Source organism: Salvelinus alpinus, chromosome 28 (assembly GCF_045679555.1).
Source record: "Salvelinus alpinus chromosome 28, SLU_Salpinus.1, whole genome shotgun sequence".
Classification (NCBI taxonomy): domain Eukaryota; kingdom Metazoa; phylum Chordata; class Actinopteri; order Salmoniformes; family Salmonidae; genus Salvelinus; species Salvelinus alpinus.
In genome coordinates this window covers 22,030,791-22,050,847 of record NC_092113.1, presented here as the reverse complement: position 1 = coordinate 22,050,847, position 20,057 = coordinate 22,030,791, and the positions used below count along the sequence as shown (strand labels likewise).

At 43.9% G+C, this 20,057-nt stretch overlaps 1 protein-coding gene across 2 annotated transcripts in view; it reads left to right on the top strand.

The window, feature by feature from the left end:
• The window catches only part of LOC139557412 (MICOS complex subunit mic25a-like), a 68,000-nt gene that overhangs the window by 28,968 nt on the left and 18,975 nt on the right, over positions 1 to 20,057 (top strand). For both annotated transcript variants that reach the window (XM_071372184.1, XM_071372183.1), the window contains 2 exons: positions 2,562 to 2,632; positions 14,706 to 14,841. In XM_071372184.1, the coding sequence (XP_071228285.1) occupies positions 2,562 to 2,632; positions 14,706 to 14,841 (207 nt within the window). The remainder of the gene's footprint in view (positions 1 to 2,561; positions 2,633 to 14,705; positions 14,842 to 20,057) is intronic.

Here is a 20,057-nt window from a genome sequence, read left to right as displayed (position 1 = left end):
GTGTCTAAATATCTCACTGCAGAATTCACTTCGCCCTCACTTTTTTGGGGGTTTTCTCAAAATGATCGCTAAAACAGGAGTGTGCGTGGGCTGGAAGCCTGGTCTTTTTACAGCGTGTCAAAGTAGCGTGGCAGTTGTTGTCAGCGGTGGGATCGTTTGCCTGGGGGATAAGTGCTCCTGGTGGAGGTGTGTAAAACAGCGCTTAGCCCACATTGACGCCAAGGCAGAGCCACCCTGCACAGATTAAGATATCGATTGGATTAGCGCAGCAGGAAATGGCACTGGGGGGTGGAAGGAGGGAGTGAAGGAGGGTGAAAGATGAGTGTGGCTGACTGGGGTTGCCAGCCAGCGAGACGAACCAGGTGCCAGCTGCTGGATTTGCACAGGCAAATCCGGTTAATGCGGGTAGCATTGCACACAGCAACGGGTGCCTTAGTGCAAATGTATTCAGGAATGCAAGAGAGAGTCCCATCTTTAGTGTCATCTTCTCCTTGTTGTATTCACAAGGGGTGGGTTTAAATGCCACTGGGCCATTCCCTGTGGACCAATAATACCCCTACTGCACATACAGTAGGATAGAGCTTAGACTTTCTACTGTTTTAATAACAGACACAAGATGGTAATAGTCTCTCAACAGGGCTCCCAAACCATCCTATCATCCTAATCAACGAGTTTTCAATGAATCCAGGTATTTTCATTCACCTCATTTTATATATACCCAGTCCCAGCTGTCAGTTTATTTTGGTTAAATATTTGGGACATCCAAAGACGCCTCTAAGCCCCCCATGATAAATGTGAATGAAGAGCTCCACTCTCACTCACTCACACAGACTATATTCCAGCAGTTTCACTCACATAAATGGGTTAATAATTTTAGGCATGCACCACGTGGCTACAGAATACTTATTCCAGAGAAGCACAGTGGGTCACTGCTCTTTGGTAATTGCAAGCATCATAATCTCCTGGACTGGTGTTCACACAATAACAGTCCCCGCTGCAGTTCCTACTGGAGCTAGTTATGAGAACCTCTTCACAGCCTCATTAAAGCCATTAACATTTAAGAAGTAGCAGCGCTTAATGGGGGCTTCAGAGAGAGCTCAGTTCAGCCAGAGGGAGATGAGGCTGAGCAGCGGTGGGCCTCGTCCGACTCCGCCTTCCTCCTTTCACTCTGACTGGAGAGGATGAGGGGAAGGAAACGGAGGATAATTTGTCGTCTTTGATAGTTATCGGATTAGGTGTGAATGCATATGAGTGGTGCTCCTCTGTTTCCACTGTCGGCTTCCTCCGGTTCAGATGACTTGTGTAGGGATTAGATGGTGTGAAATATGACAGACTGACCCCACTGGAACTTGGTGAATTGATGGAGATTCAGGGTTGGGGTTAAGCAATGATCCCACCACATTCCTGCTCTACTCACTTCAATTACCCCCAGCTTTCCCTCCCTCTCCCTGTCAGAGGAGAAATATCAAAAATAATTAAGGGAATCCTGTTTAGCCTGGGTTTATGGATGGCATTCTGAGGCACGGCCGTTACCTCATTAAACTGAGGTGCTGCCTGTCAAGGTACACATGGAAATGGGATTCCACCATGGCTGTCTCTTTCCTGGGCAGCCACATCAGTGATTATGGAACTGAAAACCTACGGTACAGAGGCATGTAGTCTCTCATGACAGGGATGTAGGCAGGGATGTAGGCATTAGACCAGCACTGTGCTTTGGACCTTTTTGATTGTATGCTATGGGCGTGGAGTCTCTTCAGCAGTAGTTAGAGCTGTTACTGGGGACTGTGCGGGTGATGATGGTCTCTGGGATGGTCTCTATAGCCTAATGAAGAGACTGTGTGTCAGTGACCAGGCCCACTGCTCCTTCCTCAGTCTGCTTGACTGACTGCCTGCCTGACTGACTGACTGCCAGAGGTGTAGTGACCTGGGATCAGAACACTCACTAACTACACCACGATGGTCATTAAGGTTTTAACATCTTTACAGGTTCCTCTGTACACTCTAGCAAGGCATTAAACTGCAATAACATCAGCTTAATATCCAGTTCTTAAATGAACATGCTGTTACCGTAGGCAATGATTTGGGATTGTGGGAAACGGAGGTGGTGATCCTGATGATAGCTGTAGTAGTATTTTTATTAGCATTCAAGCATTTTAATAATTGCTGGATTGTATCATTAAAAAAATCTATGCCATCAATTTTATGGCTTCTCCACATCTCTCCAACTAACCAGCTAACCTGACCGGAGGGTTGTTGAAAGAATCAGCCAGGTGTGAATGCTCAGTTGGTCACTGCTGTACAGTACATACTGTAGATTTTATCAGGGGATCATGTTATTTTCTTTCATCATGTAGAATTGTACACTAACTTGTACACTAAATTCTGCGTTTCCTCATTTTTTATTTTTATTCTACTGTATTATTGACTGTATGTTTTGTTTATTCTATGTGTAACTCTGTGTTGTTGTATGTGTTGAATTGCTATGCTTTATCTTGGCCATGTCGCAGCTTACCTGGTTAAATAAATATAAAAATAAACATGATTTATTTTTTATATTTCAGAATTTGGATCGATACAAGCAAACCGAGAAACAGTTCCACGACCAAGCCACAAAATCCGAAGCTCTTGTAAAGTAAGTAAAACCGCCTGTTCATCTGTAGTAATGTTCACCTCCAGACTCTACAGTACCTGTGGAACTACAGTCCCTATGTAGATGGGCCCCAACTCAACACCACAGACAGTCATTCACAAGCTATAACACTTGAAAGCATTCTACAAGCTCTATGATGGATCCATGTACTCTGTAGAGCGCTTTTTCATCTCTGCTTTGCTGTAAATTATACAGTGATTGTATACTAGTTGCTCCCCTGTTTTGTCTCCCACTACAATTCACAGTAATTGACGTTGTCAGAATGGTAGAAGAGCTTGTATAAAATCGGTTTCCAGAGCCAACTAGTGCTGTGCTTTTGGTTTCCATGGAGATGGGTTGGCTCCCTTAGACTCCAACAATACACATGATGAGGTGCATTTTTCCCTCTAATTCACAAGAAAATGAAATGTCTTTCTCAGATGGAAGCAGCCCAGGGATAGCAAGGTGCTGTGAATGTTTTCTCGTTATGATCATAGATAAGACATGGTAACAGTAACAGGTAGGTATGGCTGAGAGAAGTGGAGAATGACAGATACAGTATCTATGACAAAATGTATTCACCTGTGCCTGGGCTGTGGACTCAGACTAACATTCCCCCTGAGCAGATCTGACGCTCGTGAAATGAATGCAGATTGTTTGTAGTGCCATACAACTGTTGGACAATGGAGCTAGGCTAGTAGCCCATCACACTTATACACTTTGCCTACTCATTATCACCAAAGTAAATGTCAGTGTAAATTCAATTAAATTAACCTCAACCGTACTTTATGCATGAGCAAAGCACCTGCCCAGATAGCAATCTTTTCTTCCCCAAACACTCCCCTGTGCAAAGTCCTGTAAATCGAATAAGCTTTATTTGGCTACTGTTTGATTAATCAGCATTTAAGAATGTATTTTTCAGCTAAATAATTATAATGAAAGGTGGGGAAACTGCTGACAAATGACACTGCAGTTCTAACTTTATTTCAGAATATGGAGGCATTTATTTCCATTTCCTGTCAAATTGTGAGCTTTCACTATTAGCCTTATCACATAGCCTACCAGTTCACTTGCCTTCTTAGCTAATGCATTTACTAATGCATGTTTTCCAAAGACTGACCTCAATTCTGCACACTACAGGGATACCCTAATGACTATAGATGTTCATAGTAAATCCATGTGCTTTATTGGAAAGCCCTGATGTTAAAGAAGTGTTAAGCTCCATTTAGTTTGCATGGTTATGGTGAGTATTGAACATCTGGTGTTTCAATCCCATTGTAACGAGCTTCAATCTATTTTATAATACACTGTTCATTTGGTCCATCCTTCCAGACGTGTTCATATAGAACCCAGTAGAATCAAGTATACCAGAATCCTGTGCTACTTAGGCGGTGAGACCCTCTAGATATGGGAGCACAGAACTAATCATCATTTTTATTCAGAACTATGATATGAATCAAACTGCAGTTGGGGACAAAAGTCCTATACGGGTATCACATCAGTCAATTCATTGTCGTGCTGTAGATATACTGTAGAATCAGTAATCCAGTTAATTACCATGACCAAAAGTTAGAAGTAGAGCAGAGTAGTAGTACAATCTGAGATAAATGTGTTCAAATCCCCTATAGTCTTGGGGAAAGGCAGCTCCTCTCTTCTGCATCATGTGTAAATGAAGCAGTGTGTGTCAGAATGGTGGCAGCTGGTTAGGGACTGCAGTACTCCCTGCCTGTTCTGTGCTAGCATAGCTCCTTGTTGCTAACTAATGCAGGCCTCTAATCAGGGATTTGAGCTGCTAAGCTCACGTTAGCGTGTTGCCGTCTGAAGAGACTTCCTCCCAGGCAGGAGAAATGGCTACACGCGCTCCTATCAGATGGCCATACGATCAGAGCGAGATGTGTGTGATGTGAGATGGATGTTTCTTCTCTGCCTCCAGTGCCTTCTGTTGCCATTTTGGCCTACCAGGTGAAGGCTAGAAGATTGAGTGAGCACACTGGGGTAAGAAGATCAAGGGCAGTGGGTTGCGGTTGGCCTGGGGAAGGGTTACAGTGGAATAGAAGCCAGGATGTGGTCAGGGGTTATGCAGCAAGACTGGGTCTAAGGTTAGGGTGTTAAAATAGGGCTGCAAGGGCTGGGTTTGCAGAAGTTATACTTTTCCTGAGTTCTACTACCAGAGCTTAAGCAGACAGTGTCAGTTTGCCTGGCTCCTACCTGCCTGCCTCCTCCACGGCATGGCACTCACTGTGTGATGTTGTAATTCAGTTTTTAATCCCTAGACTTGGAGAGGGTTTGCCAGGAGCGTCCTGTCCCTGCTTGTCGTCCCTGTGTGCACGCTGCCGCCTCATCTGGGCAGCAGCTCTCCTGACTCTCCTGGAACATGACAAGGCTGCTTTCTAATCTCTCTGTCTCTGTCCCTCACTGCTACCCGACTTAACTCCCGTTCTAGCACACAGAGCAGAGCACAGGGCCAAGTAAAGATGGGATTCAACTGCTTTAAGTCAATCTCTAGTGTCCATAGTCTTCTAGCGGTTTTCTCTCTTACATCACTCTACCTCTCTGACAGATGCTCTGCCTATCAGATATCTTCAATTGAAGAGAGATAATGTGCTGTATTGTGGCCCCGGCAAACGTTTACAAGGGAAGTAGTGGTCAAGGCACTCAGTAGTTTGTAGCAGTCTTGAAGCATTGCTGTTAATGCTGTATTGTGACACTTCTTCTTCATCGTCTGTAACGCACACCTTTTGAGCCTCCCAGACAAAGGAGTGTTTCTTTGATGGAACAGTCGAGGTGGCTGCACCATTAATCATCTTGGCAACATGCCAAGGCACTGCAGACCTGTCTGAGGTGAACAGAACACATTGCTACCGAGGAGCTCCACTCATTGAAAACAACACGACGCAGAAACTAGCTGTTCTATGGTATTGATATTAGCAGAATGCCCTGTAGTAACACATTGACATTACCGTAGCCTAGCTCCAGTAGAGTAGAGAGAGAGGATATCAGACTGGTCAGAGGGCTGTACTGTCAGACACAGCGTGCTAGCTACAGTAGAGTAGAGAGAGAGGATATCAGACTGGTCAGGGGGCTGTACTGTCAGACACAGCGTGCTAGCTACAGTAGAGTAGAGAGAGAGGATATCAGACTGGTCAGGGGGCTGTACTGTCAGACACAGCGTGCTAGCTCCAGTAGAGTAGAGAGAGAGGATATCAGACTGGTCAGAGGGCTGTACTGTCAGACACAGCGTGCTAGCTCCAGTAGAGTAGAGAGAGAGGATATCAGACTGGTCAGAGGGCTGTACTGTCAGACACAGCGTGCTAGCTACAGCTAACAACTGGCCAATTAGCTAGCTCCAGCCAGACATTGCTCTTGTTGTTCTTGCTCCTGGTGTTATGGCCTCGCAGAGAAAAAGCCCTCATTATAGAAGACACCGGCTGTCCAGGGAGTTTCAAACTGGCACTCCTCAGTGGCTGAGCACAGAACTGGACCAGCCCTGGGCCTGCTCTCCTTCCCTTTGCTGCTATATTACTATCTCTACCATGATACAGTACCACAGCTTTTGTTCATGATCATACGGCTGTCTGGTGCTAACAGCAACTATGCTGTAATTGAGATTGTCATGCATAAAAGATGACCACTTTGTAGAGGTCATAAGGATCCCCATTTTGACATGCACTACTCTCTACTGTAAAGACAGCCTGACCAATCCTTTACAGCAACTGTGTGTGTGTGTGTGTGTGTGTGTGTGTGTGTGTGTGTGTGTGTGTGTGTGTGTGTGTGTGTGTGTGTGTGTGTGTGTGTGTGTGTGTGTGTGTGTGTGTGTTTCATCAACAAAAATAGTGACAACTATTTTTCAGTGGCAATTGACAAGACTATAACTAATTAAATACACCCAGAAAAAACTAATTTAACTAAAATGATTTTTAATTTCAGTTGACTAAAATGAGACGAGACATTTTTTTCTGTGACTAAAATCTGACTACTAAATTAACTGGACAAGAGTTTTTGGAGAGATTGAGAGCTTTTCAGTGATAAGCACAATTAATATTAGTAGCACAGATGTTCTGTTCAGCAGTGGGAAGGATGTGCCACACCCAGCAAACACAGCCTACATCAGCTGGTGAGCTGCGGGTGAGCAAGCGATGAGTGTGGGCAGACAGGCTCCGCCTCCGATTATACACATCGTTCAGGCGGCTCTCTTGCTTCACCTTAGCTAACCAGTAACCACCAGCCTTCTAGTTAGCTACCCTTTGCCTAGTTAAGAAACACAAGCTGTTTTCCAAAATGTTAAACAATAGCAGCATTGAGTTTAATAGTAACAACAGTCAAACTGTTTTTCTCTCCCTTGATTAGGATATAGAGAAGTAGGCTTCTTTGAAATGTTTAGTCTCGCTCAACCCTCCCACTTTTCCCACTGCATTTCATATCCAGGTTCTGTAGCCAATGTAGCCAAGTCTCCCTTTTTTCCTCAGAGAAAACGGCTTGACTAGCCATGAGGCTACCGTTCAAAAGACGAGCCATAATACCGGCGCTGCGCTTTCTTTCTCTTTCTAACGTGCATTAGTGAGCTGCATTTTACATTCATAAAGAATATCGCGAGCCATTCTAAAACTAGGCTACTAGGCAGACCGAGCCGTTAACCATTTCTTTAGGCTACATCTTGTTCAGTCATGTTACCTTATTAGCTAGCTATAGCTAACAACTTTTTGGAACGTTCAGATAGTATATTTCTATGTAGAACAATCATGCCTCTCTGACATGTTGAATAAAGAATAATGTTGGCTCTGTTACATGAATAGTTAGCTCTATTCATGGAGGTTCGAGAACGTTTTTCAAATGAACGTGGCCCTGATAACATTACTAGTAGCCTATATGCAAACATTTAGTAGCACAGAAGAAAATGAAAAGAGATTGCCGCTACACTATATCTGACTGGTTAAATCATTTTATGTTGAGTTAATATGGACCCAGTGACTCAGACTTGAGCACTGGGACTTGGACTTCAGCACAGGGGATTTTGGACTCGATTTGGACACGAGGTTTACTGACTAGACTGCATCACTGGGCAAAACAGTTATTAGCTCTCAGTCAGTCATTAGCCCCCCTTCTTCTTTTGGACATCAATGTGGCTGCGGCGTCTGTGGAACGCTGATAACAATGGTAGCGACGCGACCAAGTGATCGAAGTGCAACCCATACTACTTTGCCAATACTTTGAGGCACCATCTGGTGATTGTGCTCTGCAGTAGTAATTGTCAGCGGTGTCAGATCCCTGCCTGTGTTTGAGCTGAGCTCTCAGTGCTCTGCCTCGGGCAACTCCAGGGCTGACAGGCTTAAGTGGGGGAGCATCGTGTGGAGGAGAGGAGGGAGAAGAGTCCGCCACTCCGCAGCCCTGCAGGTGAGATTGGCTGGGGGAGGAGAGGAGAGTGGAGGGGAGGAGACCTGCGCTGTGCTGCGCTCCTCACCAGCTCAGTAAATGTAAAAGCTGTCAGAGCCGGGACCCTCATCTGTCTGCCGAGCAACAGCCAGGGTTAAAGAAACGCACCTCTAATCTAGTTAATTTCAGCCCCTCCATCCCCAAAACATGTCAGTGAATTCCCCTGCAGATACAATTTGGAGACTTTACAGTGTATAGCCAGTGTGATTCATGTATTTATCTGGCTCTTGCAGTAATCTGCTGTGGCTTGGCTGAGGATGGCAGAGCAGAGTTATCTCGAGGCGATGCAGTAGCTACTCTCTCTGACATTTGAGTGAGCGCTGGTTGCCCACAACAGCAGCAGCAGTGTAGAGATATGGGTGCCTCTCCTCTGACTCCTTCTGATAGCACCTGATCAGCTATGAGTTACAGAACTAGCACACACAACCTCTGCCCTCAGCCAATCACATTCAACACAGCAACTCGTTTTGGAGTTTATGTTTGTGCTGCTTAGCATTTCTATTGATTTGAATATACATATTGCAAGCTTGCTAATGGAACCTTTTGTAGTTGTTTTTCCTCTTTCCATTTGATTTCTAGTCTTTCATTTCTCCTTTTGCCTCTCTAAGCTCGGCAGACTTTCAGAAGTCAGCCTTTGTTTTTCCACTGCGCGTTCTCTGGAGGAGATTAAAAATAATTGAAATCTGCAGTAATTAAGGCCTAATCTCTGTTCCGTTATATTTACTTACAGATTTTGAATTCCGAAATTACTGCTCATATGCGCACAGCCTGCTTCACTCAAAGCGGCCTAAGCGGCTCAGTTAATATTTTTATTTAAGACCTCGCCTTCAATTTGGTTCAATTCGGTTCAGCTTTGGCTGCGGCAAACCAATTTTCTGCTTCAGGCCCCTTTAATAAACCTGCTGCGCTATCTGGAGCTTCCTTCCCTGATGAAGGCAGTTTATTTTAAATTAAAGGAGAGTTCCTTATCTTACCAGCGCAAAGAAGAGCGTTGCTTTAGTCTTTTTCTCTGCCGCTGTCGTTATTAAACAGAGGAAGGAAGAGCTTCAGCATTGGGTAAAACAGGGGGATCTGATACACGGACTCATCCTCCCTTAAACACGCCTTGATGGGCTGTTGATGGAGATTTATTTCCCATCCTTCGTATTTTTCTTCTCTCCTCTTAACCGTTCAGATAAGACAAGCAACTCACAAGGAAACGCTAGCGATAGCATATCGCTCTGCTGCTTGGTAATATGCTGCGTGATGTGATGGGAGCCTTGGATGTGTTTTAATTGAAATGCCGGGGTTGGCTTGCACGCTGAATCAAAGCTGAGCACAGGTTTTAATTCGGGTTTCAATTAAGCGCAGTGTCAAACGGTCCTCTGAGAGTAGCTGTTGGAGTGCATTGTAGAGAGAGAGGGAGAGGATGGGAGGGTTTAATGCACATGACTTTGCATAATCAATCAAATTTCATTAAGCATGGCAACCTGGCAATGAATCTGCCACAAAGTTCCATCACTGAGAAATCGGGAATGCAGAGACCAATTATGTTACATATCACATATCATATTACAACAAGCTAATTCAATCTCTGAATTCAGCCTGATTTGATCAGCTCATTTTGATTCGTTCAATTAGGAATGATTTATTAATTCTTGCACCGTTTGTAATCTGTAGCCGTACGCTGGTTGTGGTTGATAGAAAGAGGTTGTACTGTACTAAGCAGCCTCCAATATTAAAGTCAACATCTTTCGGAAGACACAACCATAAATCGTTTACTCTGTGTCCATGGCAATCTTTGGGCTCAATGACATCACTGCTGAAAGGTTGCCAGGGTGACCGTGTGTCCCTGCCTCCTCTAGTCACAGTATCAGGTTATTTATCATCGTTGTATTAGTCAACGGCTTGTCACCGGCTCTATTAGTGAATATCCTCTCTGCCGGTAATTCAGTTTAACCTGTCTCTCCCCACCTATTCATTCCACTAAAGTGTCCGCAGGATGGAGAGGGAGACATTTGTACACACTAGGGGATGTTGGCGTGTGTTTGTGTGTATTGGTATGTAATGTGAAATATGAGTGTGTGTATTGGTATGTAATGTGAAATACGAGTGTGTATTGGTATGTAATGTGAAATATGAGTGTGAGTTTGTGTGAGACGGGGGGGTTCTTTTCAGGTACAATGTGGAAACAGTTTTAATGTAGATGAATCAAGCATAGCGGTTGTCATTTAGCTTTCTTATTAACTTAGAACATTTTATTCTCTTAAAAGAGTCCTTCACATCAATCCAGTGGAGATTTTAGCATGTAAATCTTGGTGGGGCAAATTCAACCAACATTTTTTTTTTTAGATGCATGCCAGCGACGCCACTACACAACACTAAACAATACATTAAATGCACTATAACGTTGACAAATGGTGCCCACAAACTGTTAGGGCCTCCATAAAGCTGTCCCAACCACAGAGCTTTCTTTTCAGCACCATGGGGTGAATCCTTACCACCGCTACACCTGGCTATCAGAAGAGCCTTATCTGGCAGCGAAACACTTCATTCAGCCACTGATATGGCTGACTTGCTGAAAGATGCACTATGCAGAAGTCTCTCTGCCATTTCCTGGTTGCTTGTTTTGTCAAATAAACTGAAATTAGGTGATCTATTTGAATTTTAGCAAGTATAGTTTAGAGAATCGTTGTACCATATAAACTGCTGTGCAATATCTTTTCCATATTCCAGAATATTATATTTTCAGTGGTTTGAAGCTGATGTACTAAACCGAAAGTAAAAAATACAAAAATGAAAACTTAAGAACTGGAAGAATAGAAAGACCGCTTCTTAGACTTGGTTTCAATGAGAATGACAGATCTATAACTCCCATTTCTATGTACATATTGCAGCTTTAAATAAATAGGCTTTCTACTGACTCCTTGTGGATTTGTGTAACTCGATAAGAACCCATTCTCCTTCAATAATAACGAATGTCGACATTACTTTTTGACTTTTGAACCATACACCAACATTCTTATATTTATGTTCAGTAAATGTAACTTTACTCTTCTTTTAGATACCACACAGAATGAAAGAGAGAGAGACGCGGACTCAGCAGTTAGCTGACCATTTTTATTATTTTATTATGTAGTCTAAAAAGGAAGGAAAAGACAATCACTAGGATCCACTTTTATAGACAATATACCGACACACAGATTGCGCAAACAAAACAACCGTTGCAATATCTACTGGAATTACATGCGTCTATTAGTGAACTTTTTGTGGAACAGAAATATTTGAATGGGAAGAGACTGTCACTGGCAAACATGGTTACAGACCCAACAACATTATATAGTATCCCCTCCTCATGGTTACAGACCCAACAACATGATATAGTATCCCTCCTCATGGTTACAGACCCAACAACATTTTATAGTATCCCCTCCTCATGGTTACAGACCCAACAACATTATATAGTATCCCCTCCTCATGGTTACAGACCCAACATCATTATATAGTATCCCCTCCTCATGGTTACAGACCCAACATCATTATATAGTATCCCTCCTTATGGTTACAGACCCAACATCATTATATAGTATCCCCTCCTCATGGTTACAGACCCAACATCATTATATAGTATCCCCTCCTCATGGTTACAGACCCAACAACATTATATAGTATCCCTCCTCATGGTTACAGACCCAACAACATGATATAGTATCCCCTCCTCATGGTTACAGACCCAACAACATTATATAGTATCCCTCCTCATGGTTACAGACCCAACAACATTATATAGTATCCCTCCTCATGGTTACAGACCCAACAACATTATATAGTATCCCTCCTCATGGTTACAGACCCAACAACATTATATAGTATCCCTCCTCATGGTTACAGACCCAACAACATTATATAGTATCCCCTCCTCATGGTTACAGACCCAACAACATTATATAGTATCCCCTCCTCATGGTTACAGACCCAACAACATTATACAGTATAGTATCCCCTCATGGTTACAGACCCAACAACTTTATATCGTATGCCCTCCTCGTGGAGAAAGCACATGAGCTAATTATAATACACAAAGTAAGCAAAACAATTAAATTCATTATTCTAACATTGCCTAAAATTATGAATAAGATAGACCTATATAAGCAATATAACAATGTAGATGTACAAACTATGACATAAGGGAACGATGTGCGGATAAGAGGCAAGCTGTAATTTCGATTAAGACATGAGCGAGCTGAGATAGACGAGCTGAGATATTCCTATGCGTTCAGCACTTTTGAAATGGAGAGCGACATAATTCAGAATATGGGCCATTCTTACAGTATTTTCCCTGTACACCAAGTCAGAATAGTAGGCTAAATAATAGGGGCACATAAGCAAGCAAAAAATGCACTCATAATATTCGATGATGACATTTCTCTAAAACAGGCTACATGTGTACCACCTAATCAGAACAGTAGGCTAAGTTCTGAGGGGGAGAGCGACTAAATTCTTAGAGTGAGACACATGGCTACTAACAGCTTACTACACAACATACACTTAGTATTACTTTCTTAGTAGTTACAGTATATATATCTCCCTGGCATATCACTTATGCAGCATCATACAAGACATACAGTGCCTTCGGAAAGTTTTCAGGCCCCTTGACTTTTTCCACATTTTGCAAATGTATTAAATATAAAAACGGATGCCTTATTTACATAAGTATTCAGACCCTTTGCTATAAGACTCGAAATTGAGCTTAGGTGCATCCTGTTTGCATTGATCATCTTTGAGATGTTTGAGAGTCCGACTGTGGTAAATTCAATTGATTGTACATGATTTGGAAAGGCACACACCTGTCTATATAAGGCCCCACAGTTGACAGTGCATGTCAGAGCAAAAACCAAGCCATGAGGTCAAATGAATTGTCCGTAGAGCTCCAAGACAGGATTATATCGAGGCACAGATCTGGGGGAAGGGTACCAAAAAATGTCTGCAGTATTGAAGGTCCCCAAGAATACAGTGGCCTCCATCATTCTTAAATGGAAGAAGTTTGGAACCACCAAGACTCTTCCTGAAGCTGGCCAAACTGAGCAAACTGGGGAGAAGGGTCTTAGTCAGGGAGGTGACCAAGAACAAGATGGTCACTTTGACAGAGCTCCAGAGTTCCTCTGTGGAGATGGGAGGACAACCACCTCTGCAGCACTCTATCAATCAGGCCTTTATGGTAGAGTGGCCAGATGGAAACCACTCCTCAGTAAAAGGCACATGACAGCCTGTTTGCAGTTTGCCAAAAGGCACCTAAAGACTCTCAGACCATGAGGAACAAGATTCTCTGGTCTGATGAAACCAAGATTGAACTCTTTGGCCTGAATGCCAAGTGTCACATCTGGAGGAAACCTGGCACCATCCCTATGGTGAAGTCTGGTGGTGGCGGCATCATCCTGTGGGGATGTTTTTCAGCGGCAGGGACTGGGAGACTAGTTGGGATCGAGGCAAAGATGAACAGAGCATAGTACAGAGAGATCCTTGATGAAAACCTGCCCCAGAGCGCTCAGGACCTCAAACTGGGGCAAAGGTTCACCTTCCAACAGAACAACAACCCTAAGCACACAGCCAAGACAACCCAAGAGTGGGTTCTGGAAAAGTCTCTGAATGTCCTTGAGTTGCCCAGCCAGAGCGTGGATTTAAACCTGATCGAACATCTCTGGAGAGACCAGAAAATAGCTGTGCAGCATTGCTTCCCATCCAACCTGACAGAGCTTGAGAGGCTCTGCAGAGAAGGATGGGGGAAACTCCCCAAAAACAGGTGTGCCAAGCTTGTAGCATCATACCCAAGAAGACTCGAGGCTGTAATAGCTGCCAAATGTGCTTCAACAAAGTACTGAGTAAAGTGTCTGAATACTTATGTAAATGTAATATTTCATTTTTTAAATTTGCTAAAATGAAGAACTTTTTTTGCTTTTTCATTATGGGGTATTGTGTGTAAATTGATGAGGTAGCACACTGGAGTTCTGCAGTCAGAAAGGAATGTACATACTGGGGGAAAAACTGCTGTTTACCAACTTTGCCGCAATTAAGTGGTCTCTTTCCGAAAACCTGTCTTGCACATGAGCAGCGATTATGTCGCATGCCTCCATCACGTGTGCAGTGTTAAGGTTTCTCTGCCTTGGTTCAGTGGCATCAACATGCCCTGTGGACAGTGCATTCGTTTGCTCGCAAACTGTGACAATCACCGCACAACCAGAGAAGATGAACCATGCCTACGCTCTGTGTTTTCCCTGGCTGCCCCTCCACCACAGAAAGCACTGAGCTAGGCTTGTATGCTTCTTTATTAACTCAAGGACATTTTGACATTTTACATTTTTTACATTGTTTGCTAAACTGATATGTGACACAAATTAATGCCAGAATCACTTGCAAAACAGGCATTTTAAATGTATTATTATTATAGAATTTGTTTTAAACAGGTGAGGCTCAAAGCATGTGGGGCTCAACCTGAATGACGTCTCGTCACTGCATCAATCACCTCAAATGATTTTCACAAAAATACAATGTCACTGATCATACACTGTAGTAATGTTGGACATGTTGCTTGCTGTGTTCTAATAAAAATCATTCAGCTGTGTCTCTTTGATGACCTCTGGGCTGACCCCTGACCTGTGTGTGTCCACAGAGCGAGGAACACCGAGCCTGTATGCATCAACCTGCAGTCCCAGATCCTCAACTGCTACAAGGAGAACCGGGAGCAGACATTGCAATGCTCAGACCTGGCCAAAACGTACATGCAGTGCATCGACGCAGCCAAGAAGGTCAGTGTTCACTATAGGCTTTCATTCAGTAGATGCCTGGAGGTTTTCATGCCCTCTTTCTACACAAATAGCTAAATATATTATATAGTCAATTCACCGGTTCATCTTTTTTCCCCAACACATCCAGTAAATATAAAACTGTATTTTTGTCCCTGCTTCAAATAACCTGAGCCCAGGTTCCCAAAAGCATCTTAAGGCTAAATTCATCATTCGAACCTTCGTCTGAGCATCGTTAAATCTCAGAGCTGTTTCCCAACAACCATCATTACTAAAGTCGTACTTGAAAGCGCTTGTTATTTACCGACTACCTCAGACCGCTCGTAGAACAGCTAAGTGCATTGTTAGATGCTTTTCTGCCCTTCCACTTTATACTGTACACAGAAGATCTCTGCTAAACACAGAATCAAGTTTATCGGTCTCGCTGTGACTGCCAATAACTTCAGAGCGAAATCGACTACAAATACAAAGTTACCAATGTCTTTGCAATTTTTACAATCCTAGGATAAAAAGAGGCTTCAAATGAAAACCGAGATGACTGCAAAGATCAATACAGTATAGGCTACATTGCTACATACACTGCTCAAAAAAATAAAGGGAACACTTAAACAACACAATGTAACTCCAAGTCAATCACACTTCTGTGAAATCAAACTGTCCACTTAGGAAGCAACACTGATTGACAATAAATTTCACATGCTGTTGTGCAAATGGAATAGACAACAGGTGGAAATTATAGGCAATTAGCAAGACACCCCCAATAAAGGAGTGGTTGACCACAGACCACTTCTCAGTTCCTATGCTTCCTGGCTGATGTTTTGGTCACTTTTGAATGCTGGCGGTGCTTTTACTCTCGTGGTAGCATGAGACGGAGTCTACAACCCACACAAGTGGCTCAGGTAGTGCAGCTCATCCAGGATGGCACATCAATGCGAGCTGTGGCAAGAAGGTTTGCTGTGTCTGTCAGCGTAGTGTCCAGAGCATGGAGGCGCTACCAGGAGACAGGCCAGTACATCAGGAGACGTGGAGGAGGCCATAGGAGGGCAACAACCCAGCAGCAGGACCGCTACCTCCGCCTTTGTGCAAGGAGGAGCAGGAGGAGCACTGCCAGAGCCCTGCAAAATGACCTCCAGCAGGCCACAAATGTGCATGTGTCTGCTCAAACGGTCAGAAACAGACTCCATGAGGGTGGTATGAGGGCCCGACGTCCACAGGTGGGGGTTGTGCTTACAGCCCAACACCGTGCAGGACGTTTGGCATTTGCCAGAGAACACCAAGATTGGCAAATTCGCCACTGGCGCCCTGTGCTCTTCACAGATGAAAGCAGGTTCACACTGAGCACATGTGACAGACGTGACAGAGTCTGGAGACGCCGTGGAGAACGTTCTGCTGCCTGCAACATCCTCCAGCATGACCGGTTTGGCGGTAGGTCAGTCATGGTGTGGGGTGGCATTTCTTTGGGGGGCCGCACAGCCCTCCATGTGCTCGCCAGAGGTAGCCTGACTGCCATTAGGTACCGAGATGAGATCCTCAGACCCCTTGTAAGACCATATGCTGGTGCGGTTGGCCCTGGGTTCCTCCTAATGCAAGACAATGCTAGACCTCATGTGGCTGGAGTGTGTCAGCAGTTCCTGCAAGAGGAAGGCATTGATGCTATGGACTGGCCCGCCTGTTCCCCAGACCTGAATCCAATTGAGCACATCTGGGACATCATGTCTCGCTCCATCCACCAACGCCACGTTGCACCACAGACTGTCCAGGAGTTGGCGGATGCTTTAGTCCAGGTCTGGGAGGAGATCCCTCAGGAGACCATCCGCCACCTCATCAGGAGCATGCCCAGGCTTTGTAGGGAGGTCATACAGGCACGTACCATACATACATACCATACATACCATGACCATACAGCCACACACACTACTGAGCCTCATTTTGACTTGTTTTAAGGACAGTACATCAAAGTTGGATCAGCCTGTAGTGTGGTTTTCCACTTTAATTTTGAGTGTGACTCCAAATCCAGACCTCCATGGGTTGATACATTTGATTTCCATTGATAATTCAACTATGTAAAGAAAAAAGTATTTAATAAGAATATTTCATTCATTCAGATCTAGGATGTGTTATTTTAGTGTTCCCTTTATTTTTTTGAGCAATGTATTTAAATCATATTGAAATGAATTTTATGTTAATTCAATTCAGTTTTTTACTTTGCTAATTGTACGCTATTGTCTGCCATTTTTGCCTTATTATATTTCATGACGTGTAGTCTAACAACATGTGTGCAAATGATGTGCAAAATCTTCATTTAGAGCATTATTATAGGGTAGCTATAGGGGAATGCTTATAAGCATTAGAATAAGCCGTTTCAATATTTGCAGCCATAGGTGATAATATCCCTCTAGAATCTGATCCCTCGTTAGTGTTGTGGAATAATTATAATGTTAGGGTAAGATTTTAATGGAGAAAGCTGATCTGAGAGCAACACTGCCTTTCTTTCAATCCTGTCAGTATGGACACATGCCTCAACAATGCACTTAGTGAGCGTTCTCTCTGTGTGGTGTTCTGGGAACTGCATGTTACGTCTTTGGTCGTTGTAGGAACGATGCATCGTTAAAACACCCGTAAGCTTAAGTTCCATCGCTATGGGGATGCTGGACCTTGTCTACAGGAGTGTATGCAGTAGTTAAAGTAAAGAGGATTCTAGCATCTCTGCCCCCAAGTCAAATCTGTCTCCCTTACAGTTTTTAAGCCTCCTCTTCACAAGAGTGCTACCCCTAGATACAGAGACAGTTCCTTGAAGTTTGTGTACTAGCAGCATGATATTCTACTGTAAGAGTTGAAAGTGCACTTGATAATGTATACATGCCACGTACTGCACTGCTCTGGTCTGGTCTGGCTCTACACTGAGGAAAGCTCCAGGGCGCTCCAGCTCCTTGCCTGGCAAGTACTCATAAAGCATGTGCTAATCAGCTCTGTGAACCTCCTCTCCTCCAGCCCTGTGTGTGTGCGTGCCATTCTATCGCACCAATCTGAGCAACAAGGAACTTTCTCTCTACATTAGCCCAACTAGATAGAGGTTTGAAGTCGGGGATACCTTTGAAGAGACTCTCTGTGAATCCCAAACCAGCCCCTCGTCCCTATCAACTCGCTTGGAGGGCCCTCCGTTTTCACGTGTTGCTGACAAAACTCAGAGGGGGAATTCAAGAGCGACGAGGAGATCAAATTAACCTTTCAACTTCGGGACACACTCGTGACTTTATTGATGCAGTTCATATTCCACATTTAAATAATAAAACGACCATGAAATTCTAATGAAAAAATATCCCCTATCGTTTTACAAGATATATAAACCTCTAGCATCAATCAATAAAATGTATTTATGAAGCCCTTTTTACATCAGCAGATGTCACAAAGTGCTTATACAGAAAACCAGCCTAAATCCCCAAAGAGCAAGCAATGCAGATGTAGAAGCACGGTGTTTAGGAAAAACTCCCTAGAAAGGCAGTAACCTAGAGAAGAACCAGTAACAGTTGAACATTTAATTTGGGAGGTATTTCATATGTGTCAAGCCTTGAAATCAGACACAAACAAATACAGGTGGTTTATAATTAGGCATGCCTCCATTATTTTGTGTGAAATTCCGCAATCTAAAAAACAAGGTGGTTATGGGATACCACTTCACTCTGAAGCCGGCGGAGTAGCTGGCTCGGTCAAAGTGGCAATAGGAGGGTCTAATAAGCCCCTAAACCTTCCATAATTTTCACTCCCTCAGCTTTGGGACACTTGTGCATATGGCGGAGTCATTTTAAAGTATATTGAATTTACAGAGCAGTGAACATCATCATCATGGAGTGTTTTCTATCCATGTCTGAGGCCAGTTTGATGTAAACATGGTGTGGAACCAGAAGACTTTCCCGTGAAATGCTGGTATCCCTTTCATACACAGACCAAAATCCCACTAATTTACCATGGCTGCATTTTTATACCAGCTTTTCTGTCCATCTGAAAGGTGTAGGATTTTTACAGACCCTGTAACCAAAATATAGCTATCGTTTCTGCGGGACTGGTTCTCTGAATTTTTTTGCAAGTAAATTAATAATCACTTCCCTAAATAGAAATGCAAACAGCCCCCATGGTTTAACAACACCCCGCCCCTCCCAATTTGCCAGTTACACACTGATATGTATAAACGGGGTATACCTGCAAATAAGTGGTCAATAAGGGTTTGTTTAAAAGGGGGTCATATCAACATATTTTTTGCAGGTCTGAAATGGGTGTAGTCTAGTTACTGTATGATTTCATTGAAGTTAGTGTAGGAGGAGGCTGACAGACCAGACCCACTGCAGACCTCACACACTGCCTTATTAATGCTCAGAAAGAAAAGGCATCTTCAGGTGTGTGTGTTGTGTATCTCCCCCTCTGTTTGGTGAAGATGGGCTTGGGTTAAGGTGATGGTTAGAGGGGAGGAACAGAGGCAGGCCTTATTAGAGAGGGGATGTCTGAGGCCAGAGCGGAGCCAGTGAGGTGGCGTCTGGGGAGGGGAGCGCGTGAGGCTAGGAGGAGGCTGGGAGGAGGCTGGGAGGCGCCCACCATCGTCCCTGTCTCGGATAATGAGTTGAGATTGCCTGATACGTCTCCACGCTCCGCTGGATTCTCAAGTAATTTACAGAGAGAGAGAGAGATGCCCTGACTTTGATGGTGATAGATGTTTTGAGCTTTCCTGCATTTAGCACAAAAGAAAAAGGTTGGAGGTAGAAAGAGAGAGAGAAAGAGACAGGGAGCGATGAGAATGCGCTGGTTAGGGTAGCGTGTCTGATGCCGGATTGATGTTGCAGTACGACCAGGGTCGGTTTTAGCTTTTAATGCTGTTTTCTCCCTGTGCGCTCCCTTCCCTGTAGCCCAGACTTGGCATAGACCGCCAATGGAAGCTTTTGTGTTAAAGTCTGGGCATTATTCCCAAAGCCCCACTGTCAGACTTGGTAAAGAGTAAGTGAACATTCAACCCTCCCTCTGGCCTCCACCTGTCCTGCAGCAGTTTACACCTCCAGCCTGTGTTGAATGTGTTGGACTGCTTCATGCAGACTTTCCCTTTACAGTAAATGCGCCAGTGTCTATTGCCCACCCCAAATGTATTAGGTACAGTTGAAGTCGGATGTTTACATACACGTTAGCCAAATACATTTCAACTCAGTTTTTCACAATTCCCGACATTTAATCCTAGT